The 21,000-nt window shown below is 37.4% G+C and overlaps 2 protein-coding genes across 5 annotated transcripts in view; one reads left to right on the plus strand and one right to left on the minus strand.

Annotated features, from left to right (window-relative positions):
* LOC107728061 (serine/threonine-protein phosphatase 2A 56 kDa regulatory subunit delta isoform) overlaps window positions 1-13,147 on the plus strand; it is a 40,873-nt gene extending 27,726 nt beyond the window's left edge. Inside the window, exons 5-16 of the mRNA XM_016538118.1 lie at window positions 1,884-1,994; window positions 2,673-2,765; window positions 5,932-6,062; window positions 6,276-6,335; window positions 6,440-6,548; window positions 8,535-8,588; window positions 8,776-8,946; window positions 9,267-9,394; window positions 9,528-9,629; window positions 9,941-10,013; window positions 10,947-10,988; window positions 11,881-13,147. Of these exons, the coding sequence (XP_016393604.1) occupies window positions 1,884-1,994; window positions 2,673-2,765; window positions 5,932-6,062; window positions 6,276-6,335; window positions 6,440-6,548; window positions 8,535-8,588; window positions 8,776-8,946; window positions 9,267-9,394; window positions 9,528-9,629; window positions 9,941-10,013; window positions 10,947-10,988; window positions 11,881-12,018 (1,212 nt within the window). The 3' untranslated portion in view covers window positions 12,019-13,147. The remainder of the gene's footprint in view (window positions 1-1,883; window positions 1,995-2,672; window positions 2,766-5,931; window positions 6,063-6,275; window positions 6,336-6,439; window positions 6,549-8,534; window positions 8,589-8,775; window positions 8,947-9,266; window positions 9,395-9,527; window positions 9,630-9,940; window positions 10,014-10,946; window positions 10,989-11,880) is intronic.
* A 28-nt stretch (window positions 13,148-13,175) lies between these two features.
* On the minus strand, window positions 13,176-17,011 carry LOC107728068 (male-enhanced antigen 1-like). 4 transcript variants are annotated; one of them, XM_016538131.1, is made up of 5 exons: window positions 16,902-17,011; window positions 16,734-16,766; window positions 16,330-16,617; window positions 16,090-16,198; window positions 13,176-14,998 (listed from the first exon to the last, which is right to left on the minus strand). In XM_016538131.1, exons 3-5 carry the CDS (start codon window positions 16,585-16,587, stop codon window positions 14,835-14,837), a joined length of 531 nt encoding a protein of 176 aa, XP_016393617.1. In that variant the 5' UTR covers window positions 16,588-16,617; window positions 16,734-16,766; window positions 16,902-17,011; the 3' UTR covers window positions 13,176-14,834. The 4 variants fall into 4 exon arrangements, with proteins under 4 accessions (XP_016393617.1, XP_016393616.1, XP_016393615.1 ...); XM_016538130.1 differs by having other exon boundaries at window positions 16,330-16,620; XM_016538129.1 differs by lacking the exon at window positions 16,734-16,766.
* Between the last annotated feature and the right edge of the window lie 3,989 nt (window positions 17,012-21,000).

Raw genomic sequence — 21,000 nt, forward strand, 5'->3', positions numbered from 1 at the left:
GTGTTTGTGGTAAACAGCCACAGATCAGTAGCAGACTCCTGTGTGAAAGCACAGTCAGTGCTGCTTCCCCTCTCACAAGAGTCACCTAAGAGGGGAATTCCCCCATTTTCAAAAATGAAATTCAGGCCCTGAATAAATGTCTAAAAATCCTGATTGGAGTATCACTATAAATAGTTATAAATGATAAAAAGAAAACTTTAAAAAGATTGTTATCGGTGATCGGTATCGACATACTGCTTTCTGTGATCGGCGATCAGTGATCGGCCTCAAAAATCCTGATCGGAGCACCCCTAGTCGCAATCATAACCTCTTGGCTTTCAGATGCACATTTACCCCTCACGTCCTCCATATTGTCAGGTACTCATTAGACTTTCATGTCCCTCTCTCCCGTCTCAGTGTGAGGTGTTAGAGAGAATGTCTCGCCCCTCCCTCTCCTGTCTGGAGGTCTGAGCGACTGAGGCTGTGTTCGAAACATTGCGTCATCTTGACAGAGAGAGCAGTGCCGCCCCTCTGCAGTAGTAACACTCCTGTCCTTCCTCTCAGCCATTTTGGGACACGAGTTATAAGCAGTATCTTACCACTTGTCACTTCAGAGGGAGTTGATATTTGAGGTCATATTTTATGTCTTGGATTCATAATGAGAGCTAAAGAAGGATGGCATTTCAATGTTGTATTTCTGTGGAGTTTGTTTATAACTGTGTGAAGTGAGGTTTCTAGAGCTGAATTTTCAGTGTGCAATCATTATGGTGAAAGTCACAAGATGTTTCCAGAGTAGTATATATCACAGTAGAATATGCACAGTAGAATATTCTACTGCTCATGGCTCAGATTCAGCATTGGTAGATTTTATTTCTGGTGCTGTTCATACAGATTGTAATACAGAGCTCATCAAAGAAATGCATCCATCCTATATCCTATATATCACCATCCTATAAAGCAAAAGAGACATTTGATGGCCAGAGAAGTACATCTGACACATCTCTACTTTAGACGGCCATTAAAAATAGTGCATGTGGAATATAAAAGCAAAAGCAACAGCACAAGTGTCTCTTATGATGAGTTTGGTGGACTTCAGAGAGGTTTGGGATTTGTAATGCTTATTAAAGACAAAGTTTTAAAGTAAACATTTAGGCTCTCAGTGTTTCCCCTAATTTTTCTGGACTCCTTTTTAATGGTTAAATCAAATTTTATTAATCAGAAAGCATGTCTGATTAATTAAAATCATGAAACTTAAACAATTTAAAATCAATTTATTAAAAGTTTAACAAAAATTACACGTTTAGGGCCCTATGAAATGTTTTATTTTTTCCAACCTTATGTTTTATTGTTACCAAACTCTGTTTTAGCATGTCTAATTATTTGAAAGCATAAAAACAAGTTTCATTTATTCTTACAATAGCCTTATGATTTTTTTTCCCGCCCCCTAATATAATGGCAGGGGAAACACTGGGCTCTAGTGTCTTCATTTTTCTGTGTGAAAGTGAAGCAATTAAACAGGTTCAAAAAATATTATAATTTGTGTAACAATATTCCAGTATAGCAATAATAATTATTTTGAGTCAACTTTAAATAATTAATAGAACAGAAAAGCCTCTGTAATAAAGACAGATTCACACATAATAAAAATACTACTACTCACTTGGTCCTAATATTACTTGGTATCGTGATAGAAAAAAGGTATTGTGAGAACTCTTCTATGTGTTAGTTTTTACCTGTACATTTTTTTTCTCTAAGGTCTCTAATGCCTGTTGCTTTATGATATACCAAATAGAAATATTATATTGGTTTGTTACAGTACTTCTAGTATATTCCTAGACTGGATAGTTTCTCTGTTCACTGACTCTGGCTCTCTGTAATGACAGATAATGTGTATTTCTTTCCAGTTTTCTGTAAACTTGTTCAGGACTCTGCCGCCCTCTTCCAACCCCACGGGAGCAGAGTTTGACCCCGAAGAGGACGAACCCACTCTAGAGGCAGCTTGGCCTCACCTGCAGGTGTGTGTGCAGCTTCATATTATCAACACTCATTTTCTTGTTTTCTTTAGAAATGTCATTTATTCAACTCTTCAGTGAATGTTGCTGGATGTCCTTGGTGTTTTCCTTTTCATATGCCTGTTTATGTTATTATATTATGAAGATTTTGGCCTTAAACTGCTTTGCAAGCCATGAGGATACAAAACTATATTGCTCTGTTCTACCTCCATTGGCAGAAGTTTAAATTTTTTAATTTGGCCAAATCCAATGGCAGCATCACATTTGTCCTTTGTGGTGAATCTCAGGGAAAAATAAATCCAAATATTGAATATAAAAATATCATTCAATACTGAAATATGTATTTGACAAATTCGACTTTTCTGTATTTGTTGTTACCTTTAGCACCGTGCTAAAGTCATAGTCAAAAAGAGTGCTATTTGTGTAGGTCACAGAGTTGCTGCCTTTATAGAGCATTGCAGTCAGTTCTGAGGTTCCCTGCCAGTGAGGTTGCAGCGAAGCAGTTCACTAGGTTTTGGAACAAAACGTCTGTCTCAAATTATTAAAAAGCCTATTTGTTCAGGAACTGACAGCATTTATTGTTTTGGTGGCAAAGAGGACCAGACAGATACATTAATCATGTATTAGTGTTGAGCTTTATTACTATCTCTCCTCCTCACCCCCTCTTTCTCCTTTCCTCAGCTGGTGTATGAATTCTTCTTAAGATTCCTGGAGTCACCTGACTTTCAGCCCAACATTGCCAAAAAATACATTGACCAAAAGTTTGTAATGTCGGTGAGTGCACTTTCTTCTGACCTATAGCTGCAACACAGTTTGTCCTCACCAGCACACCATCAGAGGAAGCTACACACTCCCTCTGCTGTGAGTACCAGTGAGGAAACTGAGGCCAGCTGCTGTTACATGCATGTTGCACTGCAGAGATCAGCACTTGCCTGTGTAGAATACTAAGTCAAGTTTAAAGCAAGAGTATAATCACCATGCCAGCATCACTTTGTGCACTTTGAAATTTCTGGTGGATCGAGGATGTTTTTGTTGGTGGTGGTGTTTTACATGGACTGATGGTGAGACTGATATCTAGAGAGCAGGATTTTGGGCCTAGAATTTTATTGGCCTAGAATCATTCCATGTCATTATAGTGTTGTCACGGTACCAAAATTTCTGTATTTGGTACCAATACCAGTGAAAATACACGGTTCTCGGTACCAATTTCGATACCAAAGCAAATTATTAATAAAGTCAAACAAAAATAAAATGTACAAAAATCAATGCCATTCTTTATACTTATTTAAAATTGTGTTTCAAGTTTTTCCGCAAGTAATAAAATTATGAAAAAAAAGTAAACAAGTTTCACCCAAAAGTTTGTCATATTTCTGCTGCCGCTGAAAAACAACTGTAAACTGTTGTCTGTTTTAGGGTTTGCTGGTGTTTCATGATCTTCCTCAGCCTGCAGCTGTAAAAGGAAAATATAACCAAATGCAACATTAGATCATTGACACCAGCTAAAATATAACTTTTCAGTAAATAACAAACCTCAGCTTTTATAATAAACTTAGATAAGATTACATATGAAGAGTTTTGTTCCAAAATGCTATAAATCCATTTTGATTAATTTGAGTAAAAATGTGTTTTCTTTACCAAGAAAGTAGCAAGATGAAAACAACTATTTTCTGTTTCAAACTTTCACATACCATCTTTACGTTATAATAACATTAAAAATTCAAATCCAGATTTTGATTTTCAAAGATTTATTATAAAATTTGATTTTTTTTCTTCCCAAAATGCAATAAATCCATTGAATCAATATAAAAGTTATTTTTCATATTGAAACTGTTGAAAATACACAACATAGTAAGTTGATCCACATATGACAGCCTCTGAACTTAGTCAATACTAATCTTATATTCAGGCACTGGACTAAAAATACGTTCAATCAGTCATCGCTCCCAAAAAGAATTCAACAGGGTCATCTTGTTAATTCTATAAATTAATTACAACAATAAAAGAAAATTTAATCATGAACATACATGAACAACAATATCACATTAAACCACAGAAATTCCAAAATGAATTCTTCTTCTTAGGGTTAATTTCAAAGTTCAATCTGTTAAAATTATTGAATGCACAATGAACAAACATGAATGATCAAGTGTTTGTATTAAATAACATTCAAAAACATTCATGTTGTAAAAATATATTGTTCACTCACTGTAAGTTGATATTAGATTTTTTTTTCAATTTGACTCTACTTTCATTTAATCCAAACTGTATACATATTTAGTTATCTATACCTGCTAGAGTTATCCAGCCAAGAATAACAACTAACCAACTAGTTAAAAAAAAGCCCAGAACTGCTTTTCTGATGGACTGATATGACATAAACACTGTTAACCATTTGTAAATTCTCTAACACGCATATTTTAGATTCACAATTCATTTAAAAGCCTCTGGTGTGTAAAAATAGTAAATACCATTATGTGAAATATTAAAAATTAAATTGAATGAAAAAATAAAACTTACCTGCTTGAACACTTTCATTTGCTCTGGGCATCGATCTTTAAAGTGTTTTGTTAGTTTGATGTGTTTCCTCCTTTTGAGGTCGCCATGTCTCAGTGCTTTTATGAAGAGAACGCATCTGCATACTCGGTACCACTGGTACGGTACTTAAAAAAACCTGGTACCGTAACGTTTTCATTTAAGTACCAACTTGGTACCGAAGTACCGGGTCTTTTGACAACACTAGAGTGTTATATGGAGTCCAACTCACTAGGTATGTTTACACGCAATTAGTTTTGGAATTAATCCTATCCAGTTTCAGATTCTGAATGTTCTGTTTATATGAACCCTAAACATTGCTGTCTGATTCACATATTTGTTTGCACATGCATTAAATGTATTCTGATATCTTCAGTACCCATTTGCTGCGTTCGGAACCAGAGAAGGCCGCTTTGATAATGTCACCGGAGCTATCATGAGTTCAGTTATTGTTTTTGCCACATCTAAGTGCTTGTTTACACATGGAGACTTGATGTGTTTTTACTGATTGGATAGCTATCTGATGTGTTAAAATGGTTCCATTTACATGTGGCCACACAAAAATGTGTCTCCGCAAAACAAATATAAATCTGATCTTTAATTTGTGCGCTATATGCAAATTTAACCGAGTTCACATCAATGAAAGCAAAAGGTATTTTATTTTATTAATCATCAGCTAAGCTCAAGATCAAAGACCACAAAAGGAGAGAGCAAAAAAAATGTCCTCTGAAAAAGAAAGCATTTTGGAAGGCATTTATTCCTGGTCTTTTCATGATCAGATAGCTGTCTGATCAGAAAAATGTGTGAAGTGACCAGGTGTAAACAGGCCTAGACATTCAGAAGAGCTTTTTAGCCAATATTTAGTTAGGCCTGGGCGATAAAACGGTATCGATATTTATCGACTGTACACCTTCATCGATAACGATATAAAAAATGTTTGATATAGCGCACTAGGGATGTAACGGTATGAAAATTTCATATAACGATTATAGTGACCAAAGTTATCAATTTAGTCTCATCCACTGATCAGTTCATAAGACATGAGACGTCAATAAACATACACACGTTCTTATGACATAAAACGTCATGTAAAAATATGCATCAAGGCATTGCTCATGTGGGCAAGGTATTTTTGAAACCGATTGAGAAATTAGTTGGATTTAAGCGTTTACATGATTAATGTTTTCTGATTATTTCAGATCAACACCACCCCTTTTAATCCAAACAAAATTTCATTTAGCTCGAGCTCAGTCGGATTGATTGAGATGTTTACTTGAAGGCTTTCAGTCCAATTGAGCCATCAATCTGATTAGTAACAAATTATTTGGATGCATGTAAACATAGCTACTGGGATTGGGTCTCAGAACACATTTTATGATTATGCTAATGTCATCTTATTTCTTTTCAGCTTCTGGAGCTTTTCGACAGTGAAGACCCCCGAGAGCGGGACTTCCTAAAAACCATCCTGCACAGGATCTATGGAAAGTTCCTGGGACTGAGAGCCTACATCCGTCGGCAGATCAACAATATTTTTTATAGGCAAGCTGTCCGCCAAACTAATCCACCTTTGCGTTTGGTTCATTTTGCACTAAATATGTTCTCATTCATAAACTTTGTAATGGTAGACAGAAACTGTGAGCTCTTAGTAACAAGTCTGTCTTTGAATCAGCCGAGTTTGGCATTCAAAAGGTGAGATGGGTAGCTCTTCCAGAATTCATCCATTGAGTCGATGTCCTTGATCTCGCACTGTAGGTTTATATACGAGACGGAGCATCACAATGGGATTGCGGAGCTCTTAGAAATCTTAGGAAGGTGAGTGTGACCACTATCAGTGCTGCCTTGACAAACCTGAGAGGAGGTCTTTCTCTTATTGCTGAACTGTCTGTCACATGACCGGTCTCACGTTCTTCCCACAGCATAATTAATGGATTTGCCCTGCCACTGAAAGAGGAGCACAAAATGTTTCTCATCAGAGTGCTACTGCCTTTACACAAAGTCAAGTCTCTCAGCGTCTATCACCCACAGGTACACTTAAGGAGAACACTCTTTTGTTGAGGACTTTTATGTAGTAATGATCAGTGTTGGGGAAAGTTACTTTTAAAAGTAATGCATTACAATATTGCATTACTCCCTAAAAAAGTAACTAATTACGTTACTTAGTTACTTTTTATGGAAAGTAATGCGTTATATTACTTTTGCGTTACTTTCGCGTTACTTTTTAAATATAAGCAGGACTTGATTGTTTTTAATATAAGAAGTTATATTTACAGCAAATGTAAAAGCCCTTTCACACCAAAAAGTGTAATGAATAAACCTCAGGCTGAAGCAAAAGTAAATTCACGTCTGTACAGTAGAACGCAGAAGAAACACTCTTCAGCAATAAAAAAAACAAAGCACAATTGTTAGTTTCTCTAAAGTCATTTTTGCTTATTAGTATGGTTGAACTGTTTGTAAAGGTTTTGCGATCGGGCAGCACGCCCCCCGTCCTTTTGCCTGTCACTGAGATTTTGCTTATGATATTACGAAATGTAGGCGCCTCCACAGTGGATAGTGGCTGCATCTCCTCGACAATAAAAGCAGCAACCAATTTGTTGAGTTCAGTCGAACTAATTGTTTTACCTGGTGAAGGTGAACTGAAATCAAGCTTTTGTTGTTTAGCTTGAGGCGGGGTGCAGGTATCATTCGGCTCTTTCTCGTCCATCTCTGTTGTGCTGTGCTTTGCATGCAGATGTTTTTTTAAATTTGAAGTGGTGTTTTTTGCAGTTGACAAGAGTTTTCACCTACACATAATCTACACTTAACGACAATCCCCTTCTCCCTTTCTTCGACGAGTTCAAAATAATTAGAATACTTCCATCGCAGAAATGTAAAGCTCTGACCTGCCATCTCCGTTTCTGACTATGTCTGTTCCCGCGCACGCATTGAGTGCGTGATTCTACGTGATTACGTTCATTTTAATTAAGTAATTAAATTTTTTTTAAAGCAAATTAATTCAACTGAAAAAAGTAACTCGAATATTCATGTGTAAATTTATAAAGTAATGCGTTACTTTACTAGTTACTTCAGAAAAGTAATATTATTACGTAACGCACGTTACTTGTAACGCGTTACCCCCAACACTGGTAATGATTGTTTTTTTATAGGGGTGGATGATTATGAGCAAAATACTTTGCTGTGGAAGTCACAGTATTCTCAAAACTTTCAATAACTGCATTAAACCACAGTTCTAAAATTGATTGGCTGAGTGGTGTTCCAAGAGAGCTAATCATTTAGTTCAACACCACTGGGATGTTTCACTGTTTTTATTAAAAGTTCAGCTTATCTGTTTAGCTTCTTTTGGGGCTGTTTTTGTTGGAGAAAAATATACAGACTCGCAATTGTGCTGTATTACTGAATATATTAGCATGCAGCTGAGGAGCACATAATTTTGCTTATGTGATTAAAAATACAATTTTTATTTGCTTGCATTTGAAAAAAAAATCTGAACCAAAATATTAAGCTTCTCTCTTTTTAAAGCTGAACATTATTGCTGTTACTCTACAGCATATTAGAGATCTTTTTGACTCATCTGGATTGGTTATTCCATATTGTATTTGATTTGAGGTAATATGTTCAATCATTTCTCTCCATGTTTTAAAATGTCAGGGCAAGCGCAAGTAAAGTTTTACAGCATTAGCAAGGTAACTAGTTATGGGTCAGTTTTAGACCACGAAGATGAACCTTTTTTCTAACAAGCTCTTTCACATTTTCTCATTGACAGTGATATTTGAAAATGGTCAAAACGCCCATGAAGTTTGCATAACCACATTAGAAAAAAATACTTTTTGCTGGCATATCGCCCACCCCTTCCTCTGTGTCCATAGTCTATATATATTATGATTAAGTCTTATAGGTTATGATGCTTTGCACAATGTATTAACAGAATGAAGAACAGCAGTGGCTCAGTGTTGGTCATCCTATTGTGTTCTTTGTAATGTCTTTTTGGAAAAAATTTATTTCTTGTGCTTTCAGCTGGCCTACTGTGTGGTGCAGTTTTTGGAAAAGGACAGCAGCCTCACTGAACCCGTAAGATTTACAGCCTTAGCACAACTGCACCTTTGCTGTTTCCTGTCACTAATAATAACATTTCAAGTCTTTCAAGTTTTTCTGTTTGAATTCTCTTTTCATGGTGAACTTGAGCATGGCTAGTGCATAGAGAGCAAACATGGCTTTCTCACAGCTATTTGCCTCCTCCTGTGTTCTTCTGCATCAGGTGATTATAGGCCTGCTAAAGTTCTGGCCCAAGACTCACAGTCCCAAGGAGGTGATGTTTCTGAATGAGCTGGAGGAAATCTTGGATGTCATCGAGCCCTCAGAATTTGTTAAAGTCATGGAGCCCCTCTTTAGACAGCTGGCCAAGTGTGTATCAAGTCCACACTTCCAGGTATTACAGCATTATCGTACTTTTCAAACTCCTTGAGCATTGAGAGACTTGTTATCTTACCAAGCTGACAAGCTTTGTAATACTAGCATATATGCGTGTAACGGTGATCTGTAATGATCATGTGTGTTCTAGGTTGCTGAAAGAGCATTGTATTACTGGAACAATGAGTACATCATGAGCCTGATCAGTGACAATGCCGCCAAGATAGTACTTTTCAAACTCCTTGAGCATTGAGAGACTTATCTTACCAAGGTGACAAGCTTTATAATACTAGCATATATGCGTGTAACGGTGATCTGTAATGATCATGTGTGTTCTAGGTTGCTGAAAGAGCATTGTATTACTGGAACAATGAGTACATCATGAGCCTGATCAGTGACAATGCCGCCAAGATCCTCCCCATCATGTTTCCCGCTCTCTACAAGAACTCCAAGAGCCACTGGAACAAGTACAGCCACACTTGTTAATCAAACTTCACTTCTGGAATTGTCACAACCTGATTTTCCATTAAGACGTATCATATTCAAAACACCATAAGAAAAAAGCGTTCTGTTCAAATAGAGCTGTGTTTCCTCCTGCAGGACAATCCATGGGCTTATCTACAACGCTCTCAAGCTCTTTATGGAGATGAACCAGAAGCTGTTTGATGACTGCACTCAGCAGTACAAGGCTGAGAAGCAGAAGTAAGTGAATGAGGGGAGAAAGAGAGAATATGGGGGAGATTTGAAGATTGTACGATTGTTCTCACATGAACTGTCTGGGATGATCTTGTCAGCAGTTGTTATTTTGCACCTGCCCAGAGACGATGTCTAGATAAGCAGTTCTCTAAGATTTTGAAACCCAGTTGACTGTCTTTGATTTGGTCAAATGGAAGGTCTGTTTGTTTTATAAACCGATTTTACCAAGCAAGTTGTGGCAACCATATGTGTCCACATACATTTACGAGTGGTTTTCTCTGGCATATCCTAAACTCTGTTTTCCTGTTCTTCATTAGAGAGAAGTACAAACTTAAGGAGCGGGAAGAAATGTGGCATAAAATAGAGGAGCTAGCAAAACAAAATCCCCAGGTAAACGGCCTCCGCTATGCACTGACACTAGCAATCAAAAGTTCAATTTTTCATTTCTTTCTTTCATTCTTTCTTTTTTAATTCATTGTTTTATTCAGATTGATCAAAAGTGAGAATATAGACTGACTTTGTAACGTTACAAATGATTTCTATTTCAAATAAATGTATAAATAAATAAAAAATATTAAGCAGCACAACTGTTTGCAACATTGATGATAATAAATGTTACTTGAATCATATTAGAAAGATTTCTCAAGGATCATGTGACAGTGAAGACTGGAGAAATGCTGAAAATTCAGCTTTGCGTCAGGAATAAGATGCATTGTAAAATATATTAAAATAGAAAACTATTACTTTAAATTAATAATAATAATATTTCATAGTATTACTGTTTTTACTGTTGATTGATCAAACAAATGCAGCCTTAGTGAACTTAAGAGATTCTTTGAATAACATTTAAAAAAAATCTTATTCACCCCAAATGTCTGAACAGGTGTGTACATGTAAAGACAATCAAATAGGACACAATCAGACTGTCAGTGGAGTCATATATTATTAGATGTATTTTAATTGAGAATTAATCATTTTAAGAGGCATTTTATCAGGTTCTTCGGTATTGCTAATCGTATAGTTATATTTACCTTTATTCCCAAAGCTTTGTGTGTAACTAAAACAGCCTGGGTCCCTTAATTACTGATAAGTATAAGGGGGAGCTTGTTTTCTTTCTCTCTCTCTCTCTCTCTCGCTCTCTCTTAAACGTAATTAGAATGAATTAACTCCAAACTACTCCTGACGAGTGTAATTACCACAGCTCATCTCTAGAGTCACCAGTGTGCTCTGAGGGCAAACACAAAAAGAGCCCAGCGTTTAATCAGATGTGATGAGGGAGCCTGTGAATGTGTTTGTCAACTTGCATGTTTTGGATTTTCACAGAGTACAAAGATTCAGCTGCGGCCCGGTCTGCCTCAAGAGGAGGTGAGTCATTTATTTCTGTAAATGTAACCGTTATTATGCATTCATCTGGGTTACTTTCATCTTTGGTATGAACAAAATCCTATATGAATAATTCAATAGCACAGTTTTTGCTGGAAATTTTAATATTTGAATAACTATTTATGCCTATTTTTTTTGCATAATTCAGTAAATTAAATGCTTTGAAAGGTGCTTCATCTCATCTGATCATGTTTTTTTCTCCTGATGTATTATTGTGACATGGGTACAAACAAAAAGATTATTCATCATGAATTATAAATCTGGCATCAACATTATGCAATACTTAAGTTAAAGCTAAAAGTCTCAAAACGGTAAAACTAAGTTCACACCAATGTTCCCTCTAAGCTGCGTCCACGCAGAAGAATAATATGCCGCGCACAGGACAGACGCAAAAAACTGAGTTGGGAAAGCCATTTGATTGAATTCTACTAAATGCGAGGTAATTGCAATGCTCTGGCAAACCGCTATAGAGTAAGAACCAGTGAATGTGGTTTACAGGTTTCTTAGAAAGAGAATGATGTGCGCCAAATGAGTCGCTATAGAAATCAAATACTGCAATGGTTGCGGATGAAATAGCTCAACAGGAGAGCAAACGCAATGACATGTGAAATAAATGCTATGGAATGTGCACAGTGCACGCAACGTGCAGCCAGATTTTAGAGATAAGTGGTACCCAAAACTGTAGTTTTAAAAAGTGCAAAGATATTTTTATTTGTCATAATGTTTGGAAATAATTTTTTTTCACACAAATGGAGTATACTTAGAAAGGCTATGCATTCAGCTGTAAGTGTTAGTGTCAAAACTGAAGTATACTTTGGCCTTTAGTCTAGCTGTAAGATGCACGGTCTCAGTAATATAACCGTTTTCTTTATAGGGGTTGAAAGAAATCAAGAAAGAAAAGGTTTTGATGAGGCGAAAGTCTGAGCTGCCGCAGGACGTGTATACTATAAAAGCCCTGGAAGCTCACAAGCGAGCGGAGGAGTACCTGACGGCCAACCAGGAAGCCCTCTGACCGGGGAGCACCGCCACCCTCCACCGCGCCTAAACTGTCCCTCTCGTCTTGGTCCAAAATTGTCGCCTGCTGTAAACCCACCTCTCTATTCCTCTGCCTCTATCCATACTCTCTTCCTCCCTCGCTGTTGGAGAGCCCCGTCTGCGAAAAATCCAGCCCACAGAGCAGTGGAGAGCTCCCATAAACTCTGTCCCGCCCCCTATGTGCGCACAAACACTTTCCAAAGTCTTCACAAATCCATAGCTGCTGATCCTCACGCCGAACAGAAGCCAGCACTGGGTTGTTAGAAAGCAGTGTGGGTTACAAATGATGAAAGTATGCTCGTGTTGTGGTTTGTTTTTCTCTCCACACTCCGCTTTATTTTGTCCACTTTGTGCTGTCTCCATTTGTCCGCATGTTCCCTATCCTGTTTTTACCACTGCTTGAGAGCTTCTCCTGTATTCCAATCACTGCCTCTGTAAATCTGTTCTCTCGGTGTTCGCAATGAAGGGGCCAAATTTAACTAAATGAATCATGTCACTCAAGATAAATGAAGACCTCAGTGGAGATGGTGACCCTGTGTTGGATTTTCCTGTGTGCGCTCAGCATAGGGACTGTAGCCAAACGGGAGCGAGCAGGGTTGTCCTTGATGTCATACAATACACTATATGGAGAAAGCAGCTTTATGAATTAGACATGCAAATTGGAGATTTCAAACCACAAGGAATTGCAAATCTTATTTCGGATGCTTCCCTAGACGTACACCTGAGAGGGTATTTAAACAATTGTTTCTCCATAGTGGCCTGGTGCTATAAATGCTTCAGGTAGTCATCTGAAGAAGTAATTTTTGAGGTCATGGCCACATATTAAGAGGCAGAGGCTGAAGAGTTCGACCTAATCCGTTTGCTGTTTTCCCAGTGATTGTGATAATGATCGTCAAATGTAAGGGAGATTTGTGGAAGCAATCATCTCTAAACACCACCAGCAGAGCGCTTGATGACAATGCTGTAAAAGTAGTATACAGTCTGTGCTCTAAACGCATGCACCAATGGCCTATTGGTCCACACTGCACTTATGTTTGTATGCATTCATGTTTTATTTTCGTTTTAGGACTGATACCTCTTGACCCGATACCAATCAAATCGAAACGTCCTTTTTTCACCGCCTAGCTTTTTGAAGGTGTCTTGTTTTTGCTCCATAGGTTTCTGTGATGTATAAAAACTAGAAAAGAACAAAAAACAAACTCCCTTTGAGCCTTTGAAAAGGAAACAAGATCGGGAATTACCGTCCTGTCCAAGATTGTACGTCTTCTGTTGCAGTTTTTTTTTTTTTTCCCACTTTAAAGCAATATTTTTTTCAGGAATTAGAACAGTATGGAAAACATGGACTGGTCTAGTGTACGATCAAGTGCTATACAATCCTCCTAATAGGACTATATACTTAAAGAGAAAAGATACTCGCTTGTCCAGGCTTAATATATGGAAAACTGACAGCCTGCAATTGCTGTTGCAAATACTTGTGTACTGTATATTGTCATGTAAGTTGCTTATGATTGCACCCTTGCCCGTCAGTATTCCTTTTTTATGCTCCAAGTTCATCTTTTCTTTCATTCCGTTTGCTTGTACGACTCCATTCTGATGCATGATGTCCCCTCTCTGCTGTAAAGGTCTGTCTCGTGAAGTGTGACTTTGATCATTCCAATAGTGAGGGAACATTTACCCCTCCTACAGGCTGCTGGACAACCCAACATGTTATTTCTATCCGATGCGCAGCTCAAAGGTCCCACTGTAATTCGCCTTGACGTCCACTTGCTGTGCATTCAAGCTGCTACACTTCTTCCATTGCTTCAAACATGTGCATACGTTTCGACTCGTGCTATAACAGCCTATTAGTATGCAGTGCAGAGGTGAAGTCTTTAAATCATTAGCTGTTTGAAGTGTTGTAACGTTACCTCGGCCTATCAGCATACGGGAATGACGTGTCCGTGCAATCAAGAGCATGATTTGCCAACATAGCTGCCTCTACATAGACCAAAACATTCCAGAAACAATCAGAGGCAACTTCACTCTTGAACGCAGCATGCTTCCTTTCTCAATGCAGCTCAACAGGCGGATGGGGCCAGTGTTCAGCTTGTGTGGCAGCAACAAGAAACAGAGGGAAATAAAGAAAGTATGGGTCTCTCCACACTCACCCTTCCCTTTCCCTCCTCTCCCAGACCTCCTCAAGTCTGACACTAATCTTAAGCTGCTTTCCAGGTCATATGTACATATGTTGTACTTTAATTAGGTTGAGCATTACATAGTATGAAAGTCATATTTTGTACAGATGTTCATGTATGTACAGAACAAAAATAAAGAAACACAAAAGATGTGACGGCCATTTGTGCTCAAGCCGTGTGAGATACATAAAGGATCAGTCACTCGTTGCACAGGTATCAACAGTCAGATTGATTTAGATGTGATTATTACTGAGATGCACCATCATTACATGTCTAAACCGTCATACAAAAGCAACCTCTAAGTCTTGCAAAATTCTCCACTTTACAAACAAACAAAAAAAAAAGCCCAAGAACACACTGCATAATTAATACAACTGGGTTAAAAAAACATTTGGGGTGTTTTCAGAACAGGTTTTGCCTACTGTGTAGCTGCATCAACTGGACACTTGCTGTGTATCAGTTCAAAGTAATTAAAAGGCAAACTATTAGATTCAAGAATTTCAAGTCCACAGTTTGTATAAACCACAGCTAAAGTGATCAATATGCCTTTTGATTTGTTTGAGATGAGCGAATGTCAGAATCTGTTTCTGCAGTGTAAGACGAGGCTCTTGAAACGGTTTCACTTGCGTTCTAGTCTCAGGCCTGCAGAGCTTTGTCTGGACTGAAGCGTCTGCTGGACCATGTCCTTCCACTGGTCGTCAGAGATTTCCTGGGCCCAGGCAGGAATTCCTAGTGTCGGCAAATTTACAGCCGCCATGGTCGTTTTCACCAGCTCAACGTGATCTGTGATGACAAAAATAAAAAATATATTGATACCTAAAATATATATTGCTAACATATATTTTATAATGCTAATATCAACCAATATATCGGTAAATACATTCGTTGATATTAGCGCTTTTTTATTTTAAATGTATCTATATTGGTATAAGATGATGGATATTTTATTGTGCATACTCATTTTTGTATTTAGTTTACCTTTGCTCTCATCGACCGATCCTTTTAAGTCTTTAAAAACACTAATATTTTAAAAACACTTAATATAATCTATGGTAGAGAAAAAATACAGTATAATGCGAAGCCTAATTTAAGTTTTTAAAGGACTGATTTTAGGGGTTTATTTTACATTTAAGGAAAATAGTACAGATTTTTAATACTGGACATTAAAAGGCCACAACATTAAATCAATCATCTGTATTTTTGACAAGTTAAAAACTGAACTTTGACAATGTTTAATAATTCCACCTGTTAATTCCAAAATTCCAACTGCACATTTTCTGTCTGAAATATCACTAATGTCAGTCAAGCTCAACATTTTTTGTACTTTTATCATTTGACCTATAAATTCCAATTGTGCATAAAAGAAATGTTACCAATATTACAAACTAATATTACTGTTAAATTCAACAATTTTGTGTACTTGCATCATTCCACCTGTTAAATCCAAAATTCCAATTGTGCAAATTTTCTGTTTTAAATAATACTAGTAGTATTACTCAAGTTAAATTCAACAATTTTGAGTTCGTTTTGTTTGTTTGCTAGTATTAAGTTGTATTCTTTATAACAGGCATTTAAAAATATCAGTCAACCAAGTTTATATGTATATAAATATAATATAGCTGCATTGTTTCAAAGCAGCTTTACAGAAAATCGTATTAATGTTTACAATATCTTAAAATCTTCATGCATTAGTCACATTTAGCAGATTAAAGCTGGATGATAGTATGGTTTACATTTTGCAATGATAAAAACAATCAAGCAGTTTTTTTAGATAGCAGATTTGCTTTGTAGTTTATAGTTTTTCCTATATATTTTGGTCCCACAAACTGACAGAGAACTAATGCAACAAATGTGAAGTCTGTTCTCTTTCTCACCTGCATCCATGGGAATGGACGCATGACTTCTACCAGCAGCGGCTCCTTCAGGATCCTCCTCTTCATCGCTGTCAGGAGGAGGAGGCTGGGGCAGGAACAGACCCATGGCCTGCAAATGATCATAAAGATGACAACAAGAAGCAATTAGTGGGTAGGGTACACCAACACTAGTCCACGCCGGCTAACCAGAAAGATGAGGGTGCCTGCAACAGTCAGAAAGAAGACTCCCTTGTACTGTACCTCTATTCTGTCCTGGACCTCCTGAAGCTGCTCTGCGGCGGTTCCTTCATCCGCGGGCTCTGTGTGTGAGCCGTTCATCCCGTCTGGGTCTTGATTCAGAGGCTGATAATAATATCCAGCATTGTCCTCGTCCCCAGCGCCTCCTTCCTCCTCCTCCTCCATGTCCTCTCCGCTCCACTCCTCCGGCGCCGCGGTGTCTAAAGGCCGGTCCTGCACCACATCATCCTCGGAGTTCGGTAAGATTCTCTCTGGACCCATCCCTCGGGCCCTCGCACTTCCATTCAACAGCTGCTAACGGACACAGCGCGCATGCGAGACTCTTTCATTTCGGCAGAGGGATATACAGCTGTTAAATAAACACTGCTCGCCTCTTGACATGTTAGAAAAATATATATGTTTCTTACATGTTGTGTATGTTGTATAGAGTCAGCATCCCCCTGTCAAAGTAAGCTTAAGCTATAAAGTCCCGTTTGGTCACATACACCTACAATTCCAGGGTATTGAGTTACGAATACGACTGTTTACCCTATAAAGCAACATGCCGTGAATGATCTCTGATTGTTTTCTCTTACCTGTTTCTTCTGGCGAGCTCTTTTATCCAAATGTTTTTAGCAGATCTGTCTGTATCTGGAGTGCTGCGCGATGAGTCCGTTATTTGCTTCCGGTACTGCGCAGAAGCACAACTGCGCATTGATTGCGTCACGATACGTCGACGCGCTAAGCGATTTTTACAGTCTATGGATTAAATGTAAAAAAAAAAAATTTTTTAAATTATATATATATATATAATCCTTTATGAATTTATTGAGAAAAGTAATTTAACCTTAATATTATGCTATTCTTCTATTTGTGCACGTGAATCCATGTGTTTCTACTTTAATAAACAAACGTATAAAGTAAAAAAAACTAAACAAAATATATTTAATCTTTTTATTAAAAAACCGTCAGTCGTCTCTCTCTCTCGCTCTCTCTCTCTCTCTCTGCTGCGCAGATATGTAGTCATTCATTTAGACTTATAAGTCGCTTATGTGAGTTTAATTTTTAACCTTATAATTTTATTAGGTACATTTAATATATATTAAAGCAAAATTAGAAATTACAAACTAACGAGATATAAATCTTAAAGATTAGGAATTTAAATGTGTAACCTATGTATAAGCAAACGTATAAAGTAAAAAAAACTAAACAAAATATATTTAATCTTTTTATTAAAAAACCGTCAGTCGTCTCTCTCTCTCTCTCTCTCTCTCTTTGCTGCGCAGATATGTAGTCATTCATTTAGACTTATAAGTCGCTTATGTGAGTTTAATTTTTAACCTTATAATTTTATTAGGTACATTTAATATATATTAAAGCAAAATTAGAAATTACAAACTAACGAGATATAAATCTTAAAGATTAGGAATTTATTTGTTTTGTTTTTCCTCGTTTATTTTCATTTAGAAAATATTAGCTTAATTCGATTTTTTTTTTTTTATTACTGTAACCTATATATTTTAAGTCGTTTGATATGGGGCCCTTGGTGTCCATGTGTTTTCTTTTTAATTCTTTAATGGAAAAAAACTGGTAAAATAAATAAATCTATGAGGGCGCATAATTAAATATCTTTTAGTAAATTATATATAAAAACCGTTTTCATTAATAGTGCCGCATGAAGTGTTGTGAATACCGTGTGAATACCGCCACACTGCGGCGTCTCCGCGTGTGTTCGAGCGGGAAAAGGTTCAGTTGTCGTAATGTTTATCCGTTGAAAGCACTGCAGTACAACGCTGTGAGCTCAACCTAAGTTAATAACAATATAAATGATAATACATGTAAATTATACATCACATGTACTTTATAGAAATAAAAAGACACATGTAACATGACCTGAAGAATGGAGTATTTACAGTTACACTAAAAAAGTCCTTTTGCTTCAGGCCTTTTATCATTAACCATGTTCTCTGTCTTAGTTCTGTTGTATCGGGCTCCATCACAATCTGAGGGATTCAGTGCAGTTTTTCTGTCTCTGTCTCAGTGATAGTAGCTGAGGGGACACAGCCGTCTTTAGGAGTCGGTTATGAGCTCAGTCGAGCTGTAGCAGTGAACAAGAGGGGTTTCTGTCTCTTCAGACCTTCTTCTGGAAAAGGTATTAAGACTTTCTCCACATAATAGATATCCACATAGATATTTTTCATCTCCCACTCTCCAGTGCTGTCTGCCATGATCAGAGGAGCATCCACAAACTCACTCTTCCAAGTCCAGGACTACACAGAGGATGAAGTCGAGAGTATCTTGGAGAAATATTTTGATAGTATCACCAAGAACTGATGAGCACATTTCAGCGAATCATAACAGATAAGTGCAACTTCTATATGCTTCACCTCTCATTTTACAAAGTGAGTAGGACAGTCTTCCTTTGGTGGGCATTATATATTACATTTTCAGTGAGAATGTAAATTAAGCGGTGTATTGTTACTTACATGTGAATAAATCTCTTTCAGCTAAACGCTGGTGTTACATTGGGTAACACACTGTAAATAAATGATGGTAAATAAATATCTCACTGTGTGGGGGGGGGTGTCATGAAAAAGGGTTGAGATCCACACACTATCATTGTTTTGAATTGTCCACCAGGGGTCACTTGATGTCTTTATTTTCTAAAGCATTGGTAGTGCACAGATTGTGTGATTGTGACCCTGTGGCCAAGTATGGTGGCCCATACTCGGAATTTGTGCTCTGCATTTAACCCATCCAACTGCACAAATGTGACCCTGGACCACAAAACCAGTCATAAGGGTCAATTTTTTTGGCTATTGCTAAAAATATACCCCAGAGACTTAAAGGGTTAGTTCACCCAAAAATAAAAATTAGGCTGCGTTTTACTCACCCCCGATGCATCCTAGATGTATATGACTTTCTTCTTTCAGATGAATCCAAGCCAATGGAAAGATTTGCATATGGCAAGGCGAGAAGGGGACAAGGGGAACGTGAAGGAGAGAGGGAAACGAGAGAGAAAAGACACATATTTAAATGGAAATAGAGTCTGAAGGGAGACGAAGTGGCCTGGCAGTCAGTGAGAAGAGAAAGCATATTTGTGTACTGTTTCCCAAGCACCAGCTTTTCAGAAGCAGAGGAGGCGGGCATGTGTTAGTTTAAGGCGCACAAAGGGAGTTTTAATCCTTTCAGAGGGGTCGTAATGGCCACGGGGGGTGAGTAAAACACAGCCTAATTTTTATTTTTGGCTGAACTACCCCTTTAAGACTGGTTTTGTGCTGCAGGGTCACAAATACAGTAGTGAACACACATTGCTCAAGGGTCTCACCTCAGTCGTGGTATTGAGGGTGGAAGAGAGCACTGGTTATTCACTTCCCCCACGACAATTCCTGCCGGACCTGAGACTCGAACCCGCGACCTTCGGGTTATAAGTCCGCCTCTCTAACCATTAGGCCACGAATGCCCACGGTTAGCTAAAATAGGTTAATTAAACCCACAAGTTCACAACTTTAAAATGTGACAATGCAAAGCAAAAAGTTTTTTTTTTTTCAGCTCAAAAAAGTCAGTTAAAAACCATGGCACTGTTTGTCATGCATTATGTGATGTTATTCACTTCCCCCACGACAATTCCTGCCGGACCTGAGACTCGAATCCGCGACCTTCGGGTTATAAGTCCGCCTCTCTAACCATTAGGCCACGACTGCCCACGGTTAGCTAAAATAGGTTAATTAAACCCACAAGTTCACAACTTTAAAATGTGACAATGCAAAGCAAAAAGTTTTTTTTTTTTCAGCTCAAAAAAGTCAGTTAAAAACCATGGCACTGTTTGTCATGCATTATGTGATGGTCAAATTCAGGGCTAAAGGGGATGGAGTGTGTTGCATAGAAAAGTAAATTTAGTCATGGCAACTGTTATACAAAGACATTTTTGTAGTTTATGACTGAGCGATTTAGGCATAGTTCAACTAATTACACAGTTCAAAACTTTAATACACAATACAAAACAAATGTACATTTCACCAATAAATTACATAAATTATATTTACACTTAAGAATACTGCTGTTAATGTATTATGTATCACGAAAATCGTTCCCATAAAATGTATATTAAATACCTGCTTAAACGAGTATCGTTATGTATCACGAAAATTGTTCCCATAAAATTTATATTAATAACCTGCTTAAACGAGCATCACTATAATGTTAAAGGGAACGTTACATTGTCATTTAAAAAATGTTCATAAAGCAAAAAGAATAAAACTTACTTGGCATATACTCACTCACAATGAAATATTTTACAGTTTGAACACTTGGCGAAAATGGCTACACATACATCTGAAATTAAAAGCACTTTTAGCAACGTGGCTTGATTATATACATACAGTACTAATGTAACAATGGAAGTTTTGATATATTTGGGTGGTTTAGTGCTTCCCTTTTTTTACATGCAGCCCATTAGTGCTACTGTTTACTCTTTGAGTACAGACATCATATCAACAAATACAGTAGTTCCCAGGCTGTGTGTACCTTGAAGTCAACATGAAACAGCATCTGCAACCCACTTTACCTTCATAATGTGACATACTGTATTTCCAGTTTACACAGTATATTAAAACAAGAAAAAGGGTAAGGTGTCATTCAATTTGATCCATTTTTAACTGATTGGATATTAAAAAGTGCTCTCTATATGAAAAT

Source organism: Sinocyclocheilus rhinocerous, unplaced genomic scaffold, assembly GCF_001515625.1.
Source record: "Sinocyclocheilus rhinocerous isolate Xijiao unplaced genomic scaffold, SAMN03320098_v1.1 scaffold907, whole genome shotgun sequence".
NCBI lineage: Eukaryota > Metazoa > Chordata > Actinopteri > Cypriniformes > Cyprinidae > Sinocyclocheilus > Sinocyclocheilus rhinocerous.